Genomic DNA, 10541 nt, shown 5'->3' on the forward strand with positions numbered 1-10541 from the left:
CTACATCTGAATTCTGGGAGAAGAGAAACAGATCTCCAGTATACCAATGATCAAAAAAAGAAATAAATGTAGCCAAGTGTTCAACACTTGTCACCCACCCCCACTTTTAGATAAAATGTGCCTATGTGAGAAAAAAATAAGCAGCCTCCATATGAGAGCGAAAGTACAGGAAAGCTTCAAGGGGAAGCCAAGATGCAGTTAATTCTATTGTTCTCAACCCTATACAACACCTCCTATACTCTCCTGAAATAAAAATCATAGCCAATATGTCCTGGTCACACGGATAATTTTGAAAAATATTAATAAAATATCATAACTGAAATATAAAAGAAGTGAAAAAAGGTACTTATATTAAAAGATGTATTGAGAGGGGAAGCTTATGAATCACAGATTACAGGTTCCAGAAGGCTTAAACGAAAGATTTAAGAGGGAAAATCAGCTGAGAAGGAACACTGAGGTGTATAACGAGGATATAGGAGAGGATGATTACTAGAGAGGCTTTTAACTCAGACAGTGAGCAAGGGTAATAAGTAGGGATATCTTGCTATTAGACTGTCAACATAAATGGTCCTACGGATCCTCAGGTGAGTAAGAAAGGATTAAGTGGGGCACTAAGATCATGATGTCCTATAGAAGGAAAAGCAAACTTGGGGCGCCTGGGTGGCTCAGTGGGTTAAGCCTCTGCCTTCAGCTCAGGTCATGATCTCAGGGTCCTGGATCAAGCCCTGCATCGGGCTCTCTGCTCAGTGGGGAGCCTGCTTCCCTCCCCCCCCCCCGCCCCCGCCTCTGCCTGTCTCTCTACCTGCTTGTGATCTCTCTCTGTCAAAAAATGGATAAAATCTTAAATTAAAAAAAAAAAAGGAACAGTAAACTCTGGCCCATGGGCCATATCTGGCAGGCATTCTTTTATTTATTTAAGTTGGTAGTAAAATATGTAGAACAATACACCGTTTGAACCATTGTAATGTGTGCAGTTCAGGGGCACTAAGGACAAACTTTTGTGCAACTTTCACCACTATCTTTATCCAGACTTTTTTTATCACCTCAAACAGAAACTCTGTAAGCATTAAGCAGCAACTTCCCCTTCTCTCCAGCTCCTGGTAATACCTAACCTTCTTTCTGTGTCTATGAATTGGCCTTTTCAAGATATTTCATATAAGTGGAATTATACAATATTTGTCCTTTTGTGTCTGGCTTATTTCACTTGGCCTAACACGTTCAAGGTCCATCCGGGTTGTAGCATGTACCAGAACTTCATTCCTGTTTAAGGCTGAGTAATTTTGCGGTGTGTGTATATACCACATTTTGTTTATCTACTCATCCACCGATGAACACTTAGGTCATTTCCACCAATTGGATATTGTGAATAATGCTGTAGTGAACACAGGCTTATAAATATGTTTGAGTCTTTGCATTAAATAATTCTTTTGGAGTGCCTTCTTAGCGCAGCAGACAGCGCATCAGTCTCATAAATAATTCTTTTGGGTATATCTATACCTAGGAGTGGGATTGCTGAGTAATACGATAATTCTATGTTTAGCTTTTTGAGGAACCACCAAACTGTTTTCCACAGAAGCTAAACCATTTTACATTCCCATTAGCAATGTATGAGGAATCCAATTTCTCCACATCCTCATCAACACTTATGTTCTGTGTATCACTTTTCATAGCCATCCTAGGAGGTATGAAGTGGTATTTCATTGTAATTTTGATTTGCATTTCCCTATTGGCTAAGGACTTTGAGCATCTCTTCATATACCTCTTGGTCATTTGTACATCTTTTAGAGAAATGTCTATCCAATAAACATTTTCTAATGTTTATTTTTTTAAAGTAATCTCTACGCCCAGTGTGGGGCCCAAACTCATGCCTGGAGATAAAGACTCACATGTTCTATGGACTGAGCCAGCCGGGCATCCCCCCTTTGCCCATTCTTAAATTGAGGTGGCTTTTGTTTTTCTTGTTAAATTCTAGGAAATCTTATATATTTTGGATCTTAATTCCTTATCAGATATATTATTTGCAAATATCTTCTTCCATTCTGTATGTGAAATAATAGAAAATGTACTCATTGGTCTGTGCCTCCAGTTCCTAGCACAGATCTCCTAAAATCCTTGTAAATTCCTAAATGATAAAAACACTAGGAATATCTCTTGTTCTAATATTTGGTCTTTGATCCTGTCCCTGACACATGGCTCCTAAAACCCCTGAGGATTCCTAAGTGATTAAAAGAAATATGAGCATCTTTTGTGCCAATGAGGAGACCCTGATGGGCTCCTAGACAGAGGCTGGTCCCCAGAAAGACCAAACCATAATTAGAAGCTTGGAATTTTCAGCCGCACTCCAAATTGTCCAAAGAGGGAGAGGGGCCAGAAATGGAGTTAATAATTGATCATTCCTGTGTGAGGAAACTCCATCAAATCCCAAGAGTACAGGGTTCAGAGAGTTTCCAGGCTAGAGAACACATCCACACTGACTGAGCAGGTAACACACCCCAATTCCACAGAAGTTCCTGCACTTGGGACGCGCCTACACCTTGCCCTATATATCTCTTCATCTGGCAGCTTCTCCGTATCCTTTATCAGATCCTTTAATAAACTGGTAAGCCTCAAACTCAGGAGGGTTGTAGGATCTCTGATTTCCAGCCAAATGAAGCAGAAGTTGTGGGTAACCCAGCGGTGGACTACTTGCAAGTGGCATCTGAAATGGGATGGGGACAGTCTTGTGGGACTAAGCCCTTAACCCGTAGGATCTGACACTATCTCCAGGTAGAGACAGTGTTGGAACTGAGTTAAATGGTAATAACACCCAGCTGGTATTGCCCAGAATTATTTGGTGTGGGAAAAATTTTCATACATTTGGTAACCAGAAGTGAAGTGTTTTGTGTGAGTAGTAAAGGAGACACACAGGAGTTTTTCTAATTCATGATGGGTTGACTTCTTACTCAGTCGACAGTATCCTTTGATGCACAAAATTTTTAATTTTGATGAAGTCCAATTTTTTTCTTTCTTTTGTTGTTTGTGCATTTGGTGTCCTATTAAACAAATCCAATGTTTTGTTGACAAATCCAATGTCATGGGTAATGTAGTTTTGCTTCCCAAAAAAGAGTATGTTACAAATTATTCAAAATTATCTTCCCTCCCCCTCCCTCTCCCAGGGTACCTGGGTGGCTCAGTCAGTTAAGCATCTGACTTCAGCTCAGGTCATGATCCCAGGGTCCTGGGATCAAGCCCTGCATCAGGCTCCCTGCTCATTAAGGGAGTCTGCTTCTCCCTTTCCCTCTGCCCCTGCTCACGTGCTCTCTCTCGAGCTCACTCTCTCAAATAATAAAATATTTTTTAAAAGTATCTCCTCAAAGATACAAAAAGTAAAAACATTTCCTCACCTGTCTTATTGCTCAAAGATTAAGAGTGTTTTATATATTCACTGATTGTTATGTATACACAAAGCACATTCCATATACATATTTTCTAATTATTAAACCGGAGATTCCTAAAGCGAAGACTGTTTAAGAAGGTGGGTGTTGGCAAAAATTACAGATTTTTGCTTCCAAAAAAGGAGGAAAGAATTCAAGCATAAAGATGCTAATGTGAATAAATAAGGAGCTTCCTGATAAAACTGGACTTTAACAAAAAGGCCAAAAGATGAAAGAAGGCCTACATAAATCAATCAATCAATCAATCAATCAGGAACCTCTGGGTTGGTAAACATGTGGCTCCTAGGGAGAGTGGCTCACTCAGAGAGCATGGAAGCTCTGGTTCCCCTTCCCGCATATCTTGCCCTGTGCATTGCTTCCATCTGGGTGTTCCGGAGATATCCTTTCATAATGAACTGATAATCTAAGGATGTACTGAGTAAAGATGCTGGGGAATGTGCAATATGCCCGAAGAACTTCAGCAGGGCGTTATTACAGCAGGACAATCGCATCTACATATATCTATCTTGTTAATAGATCATAAAGGCTGTGCTGATGGTTTGAGATAAACTGATCTTGCCCTGAGCACCCTTCAGTTAAACATCAGATTCCTCTTTTTTTTTCCCTTCAGATTCCTCTTTTATAGGTTTTCTTGTCTTTTGAATATGCTTGAAAAAGTGAGAAGATATGAAGATCTGTTACTAGAAAAACAAAAACAAAAATGAAGGCATACTCAGCCAGAAATTGGAGTTCTCTAAGATTCAGTAATATAGAGATGGACAATCATACAGAACTCAGTAACATGCATTTTTTAAGAAAGACTTCATTTATTTGACAGAAAGAGAGAGAGACAGTGAGAGAGAAAACACAAGCAGGGGGAGTGGGAGAGGGAGAAGAGGCTGCCACCTGAGCAGGGAGCCCAATGAGGGACTCGATCCCGGACCCTGGTATCGTGACCTGAGGCAAAGGTAGACACTGAACCAACTGAGCCACCCAGGTGCCCTGAATATTTGTAGTTTGCTCTCTCTCTCAATTTTAAAAAAATCTTTAAAAAATAAATTAAAAATACAAATTACCAATTTTAAGTACTGCCAGCTACAATAACTTTGACTAGCTATTTTTGTTTTTTTCTTTTCATATAACTATTTTATTGTGCTTTGAATCTCCAGACCATTTTCCCACATTTGGGTAAAATGTTTAGCATGTTGTAAACTTAATAACTTACAAAAAGAGTATGAGATTTCTTGAGTGGAAAAAAAAAGTAAAAGAAATTTTAAAGTGGTAAAAACCTGTAAAAATATCTCAGAAAGGCTAAAATCTCAATGAGCTGACACTTAAGACAAAATGCTAAGGAAAATACAAAAGCTTTCGTTTGAAACAAGAATAATGAAACTGGTTTTGTTACCCGAGGTAGACGGCTCAATATAACAGAAGACAAAGTGCACTCTTCAATTCATGTGTTTCTTTCTTTTCTGTTAAGAAAAATAATCCCAAAAGTAAAAGGAAAAAATAGAAGGAAACAGGCTTAACTGGAAATGAATTGAGTAGCTGATAGCGCCTAGTGAGGGCAGGTGTTCTGGTCTAAACCGACCACATCCCAGTTGCCAACAGAATTTGCTAATGTAACAAAAGCACCTTTAACAGCAGTCTCAACAAAATGTGCTGCTTGTGGAGGATACAAGAGCTGAAAGATCTGAAACTCATACCATATGCAAACTGACTAAAGAAAGAATATTGCACACCAAAAGGAGAAGACAGGAGAATAGAAACTATGTCTCGGATTTTTAAAATAATAATCTTAATGTAAAATATCTTGCCTATTGTTTTCACATATTATAGAAATACCACCCAAATCCTAGTATTTCAGCTTCTTTTTTTTTAAGATTTTATTTATTTATTTAACAGAGAGAAATCACAAGCAGGCAGAGAGGCAGGCAGAGAGAGAGGAGGAAGCAGGCTCCCTGCTGAGCAGAGAGCCCGATGTGGGGCTCGAACTCAGGACCTGGGATCATGACCTGAGCCGAAGGCAGCGGCTTAACCCACTGAGCCACCCAGGCGCCCCGTATTTCAGCTTCTTTAGCAGTCCAGTGCTGAGAGGAAGACACATAGAAACAATTATAATACGAAGTGGTTAGAATAAATATATTTGTGGGATTTTAGGACTGTACAGAAATATCAAACCATGCTATCTATAGCTAAATATAATTCCCAGGGTGAGATTTTTTTGGGTGGGGTAACATTGGATCAGTTTCATAGGATGAAGGAGGAATTAGCCAGGTGAAAGGGAGTAGAGGAGAAAGACAATGGGAATAGGAAAGAGGACCCTATAGGAAAATAGGACAGTTTAGGCAACAAACACTACAGTGTCTGTAGAAGAAATTCTGTGACTAGATGCCACAGTATGTGGCAGGGAGTTGCAAAAGAGGAATTCTAGGATTGGATAAGAGGCTGGTTATGTTACCAGGGAAACCCATTTTCCTGATAGATTCTGAATGTCCTGAACTAAAAATGTCTGAATCTGGAAAGCTGAGAAGAGCCCCTAAACTATATTGTTATCCTTTGTGAGGCTTCCTGGGTAGTCAATTGTCCTTTTTTCTCTTGTTCACATTTCTGGTTTGAATCTCAAGTTTTGAGTTCTGACTGGCTCTAATTGAGCTGTTTTAAAAAAAAAAAAAGAGTTCCAATATTTTAGTATTACAAAGTTGCTGCTTCATCTTTCAAGAAGTCATAGAGTACAAAGCAGCATTCTGATGCAAGGTCAGAAGACAAGTGTTCCCTTGCTGGCTGTGCTGCTTTCTAGTTTGTGCAAGTTACTTATTTTTTTAAACCTGTTTCCTATGTTCATAGTGTGTGAAGGACTGGATCAAAAGGGCTTCATTGCACCCCTCAGATGTACACATATCAACCCACATTTCCTCCTCGGCTACCTAAAACCCAGCTCTGTGGGGCTTGAGAGTAGGGATGTGTTACCTCTATGCTTCTTAGGCACTGGTACCAGCCAAGCAGTGGCCTCCACTCAGAGATCTAGGTCGCAGCATTTTGGGACTAAATTTCTAAGTTCTGATAACCCCGAATTCCTCCTTGTTCCCTTAGCAGGAGGGGAGTGTGCAGAAAAGTCAGGCCTGCCTGCTATTCTTTGAAAGGCTTGCTTACAAGATTGGCCTTTGGCTGGCATTTGGAGATTTGTATTTCGGGTAAGTTTTCACCATTCCCAGAACTGATAAGACTTGCTGTTCTTAAACTGTACAAGCAATACGGTTTATGCTGAGCATCAATTTTCCTTGTGGAGTCTGGAATTTGAGTACATGACAGAGAATGCTTATATGATCAGCCCTCAATAAAAACCCTGGACACTGAGTCTCTAATGAGCTTATCTGGTTGGTGGCATTTCACACGTGGTGAGAATTGTCAGAAGAATTAAGCATGTCCTGTTTGATTTTATTTCACAGGTAAAGGACCCTTGGAAGTTTTACCCAGTTCCCCCGGATATCCCACATGCTCCTTTTCCCTTTACTCATTTTGCTTAATATCCTTTTGCTGTAATAAATTATAGCTGTCAGTACAACTATATGTTGAGTCCCTTGAGTCTTCTCAGCAAATCATCAAACCTACCAATGGTCCTTGGGACATGCGGTGATACCTACTACTTTCTTATATCAGTATCCACTTTTCATCACCATGGTTCTGCAATCCCTGTTTAACAACATTCTTATATTAAATATTATATATATACATATATATATATATAACAAAATGTCTCAAACATACATTAAAATTAGATATATTATTATAAACTCGCCATTCACCCATCATCCAGATCAATAATTATCAACAAATGATCAATTTTGTTTTATCCACTCTATTTCTACACCCTCCACTGGATTATTTTAAAGCATATCACAGACATCTTATTTCACTTGTAAAAGCTTCAGTATAAATCTTTACTTAAGTAGAGATTTCACTTGAATTTCTTAGTCTTGTATATATCTTTTTATATTTAGTTTGTTCAAAACAAAATTTTAAAAATGCCTCTTAAATCTTTTAAACCTAATCAGTATAGATGGTAGCTATACTTATGGTAAACACAGCATAATGTATAAACTTATCCAATCACTGCTGTGCACCTGAAACTAATCTAACATTGTGTTAGGGTAACACTGAAAGGAAAAAAGAAGGGGGGCACTTGGGTGGCTCAGTCTGTTAAGCCTCTGAGACTCTTGGTTTCAGCTCAGGTCATGATTTCAGGATTGTGAGCCCATGTGGGGTTCTGAGCTGGGAGTGGAGTCTGCTTAAGATTCCCTTTCTCCTTCTGCCTCTCCCCTTCTCCCTCTCTTAAAAAAAATTAAAAAATAAATCTACCACAGTGCCCTGCCTCCTTTCTCCTTTTCTTTTCTTTTCTTTCTTTTCTTTTTTTTTTTTTAGAGAGAGAGCATGAGTAGGGGTGAGGAAGAGGGATAGAGAGAGAGAGAAAAAATCCCAAGCAGAGTCATGCTCAGTCCACAATAGCCCAATGCGGGGTTTGATTCCATGACCTCAAGACTATGACCTGAACCAAAATCAAGAGTCAGATAATCAATCAACTAAGCTACCCAGGTGCCCCATCATTCCTCCTTTGGTATTTGACATTTGTTGAAGAAATTGGGTCACTCATCCTATAAAATTTCCAATATTATTTGGGAGATTGAATCTTCTTGGTGTCATTTACCTTGTTCTTCTATCCCCTGTTTAAACTGGCTTATTTAAAAGCTTGACCAGATTCAGATTCAATTATTTTGGCAAGAATATTTAACATATAGTATTCTGTCAAATATATTCTTTTTTTTTAAAAGATTTTATTTATTTATTTGACAGATCACAAGTAGGCAGAGAGGCAGGCAGAGAGAGAGGTGGAGGCAGGCTCCCTGTGGAGCAGAGAGCCCGATGTGGGGCTCGATCCCAGGACCCTGGGATCATGACCTGAGCTGAAGGCAGAGGCTTAACCGACTGAGCCACCCAGGCGCCCCTGTCAAATATATTCTTGATAGCATAGTTGGTTTGGTCTCTAAGAGACTGCCTCTCACAGATCTCTGCTGAGTTTTCATTTACTACCAATCTTTCCATGTTGATAGATCTCTTTTAACCCCCAATTTATGGAAGCACTGTCATCTACTGAAACTGAGCCAGAGTTTATGATCACCTTTAAGCTTATGACATTATTTCCTTTGCTGAGAAGTCAAATGAGTACCATGCACTGTCACCTGTTACAAAGATTGTTTTGTTTGCCTTAAAAAACCTTTTTTATTGGAAACTATATTCAGTTAGGTGACCCAATTCAGTAGGTATTTTCATATGTCTTGGAAGAGTTGAATGAGAAAATGTTTGACAAATTTAAAAGGCCTTATATTAAGTACATAAGCATATCATGTATTGTACAGAAAAATTAGGTTTAATAGGCCTTCTAGTTAACAATACCAATAGTTTGAGGGGCGCCTGGGTGGCTCAGTGGGTTAAAGCCTCTGCCTTCGGCTCAGGTCATGATCCCAGGGTCCTGGGATCGAGCCCCGCGTCGGGCTCTCTGCTCCGCGGGGAGCCTGCTTCCTCCCCTCTCCCTCTGCCTGCCTCTCTGCCTGCTTGTGATCTCTCTCTCTCTGTCAAATAAAAAATAATAATAATAAAAAAAAAACAATACCAATAGTTTGAAATAGAACTTAGTAGGTGGCGGCAGTGTAACGCTTATATTTTCTAGACAAGTGGTTTTTGAGCAGGGGAGTAATATGATAAAAATGTGTTTTAAGGAAGACATTACTGGAAATACTTAAGAAGAGCATGCATTCTGTACTTGAAGGTAATCTAATATAGAATTGTTTGCATGCAGCTACGGAACCGCCACGATCAACACGTACATCCTGTGTTATATTGAAAAGTGTTTGACAAACTTTGTAGCTGGTGATTTCAACTCACTCCCTAAAGCATGACTGCAATGAACAATGCAAGCGTAGAAAAAAAAATAACAAATTGCCTATATCAATATTTATATCATCCCCCCCAAATAATCATACATACACACAGCAGCTGGAATATCTGTTAATGTAAATTAGATGAAGTCACTATTCTGACCTCTAAACTTGCATGACTTCCCTTCACACTTAGAATAAAATCCAAAGTTGGTACCATGGCCTCCCAGGCCCTTCGATAAAGCCCTCACTACCTCTGACCTCACTCCCTACCTCTCTCCTCCTATGATTCAAAGACCACGCTCTTCATAAAACAGGGTAATACTGTTTCTATTTGGGGCCTTTGCACTTGGTATTCCACCAGAAGTTCTTTTCTCCCCAAATACTCATACAGTCCCTCACTTCATTTAGGCCTTTGCTCAATATCACCTCCTCAGAGGCCCACCTGACCACCCCACACAGATTAGCACCCTACCTGACCCCTGTCCACCTCATTACCCTGCTTTTTCTTTTCTGTGACATGTGCCCAGCATCTGTTAGCTATATTCAATCAACCTTCTCACGGACTCCTCACAACTGTATTCAGTAGGCAGTACTGATAGTCGGTTTATAGAAAACGTACAATGGTTGAATAAGGACCTGGGAACAAAGAGGAGGAGAAAAGGACGTCAGGATTTGATGACTTGATTGATGAAATGGGTAAATTAAAGCAAAGTCGTCGGGTTTGTCTAAACTATAGGAAACCCACACTACCCATGAACACCAATTAAAATGTTGGCCACACAAAAAGGCAGGCTAATAGAACGGAGTCTCTTCCCTAAGGACGTGACCTCACGTTACCCTCGCAACAACTTCCTGGGTAAGCGCGGGGCATGTGTTAGACAATCATTAAACAGAGAGACTCCGAAGGCCGGACTTCGCAGCCAGGAGCGAGGGCGGTCCGGCTCGGCACTCACGGTTTGGACAGTTACGTAATTAACACCCAGAAACTCGAGCTTCTTCCCACCCCTGGGCTGGACTCTCACGCCGAGCCTCGCGACCACAAACAGCAGCCTAGAGAACGGGGTCGGTTGGCGAATGCGGGGAGGAGTTCCAGCGCGGGAGGTGAAGAGGGCGCTCACCGCGAGTCTCGTGAAAAAGGCGCAGGAGCGCGCGGCTGCAACGAGAGGCCGACCCTGCAGAGGGGTGTGTCCGG

General features: G+C 40.4%; 1 protein-coding gene across 1 annotated transcript in view; it reads right to left on the reverse strand.

Annotated features, from left to right (window-relative positions):
* The window catches only part of SF3B1 (splicing factor 3b subunit 1), a 60353-nt gene extending 50470 nt beyond the window's left edge, over nt 1-9883 (reverse strand). The window contains exon 1 of the mRNA XM_047720660.1: nt 9845-9883. Within this exon, the coding sequence (XP_047576616.1) occupies nt 9845-9868 (24 nt within the window). The 5' untranslated portion in view covers nt 9869-9883. The remainder of the gene's footprint in view (nt 1-9844) is intronic.
* Between the last annotated feature and the right edge of the window lie 658 nt (nt 9884-10541).

The sequence above is a fragment of the Lutra lutra genome, chromosome 3 (genome assembly GCF_902655055.1).
Source record: "Lutra lutra chromosome 3, mLutLut1.2, whole genome shotgun sequence".
NCBI classification, from domain to species: Eukaryota; Metazoa; Chordata; class Mammalia; order Carnivora; family Mustelidae; genus Lutra; species Lutra lutra.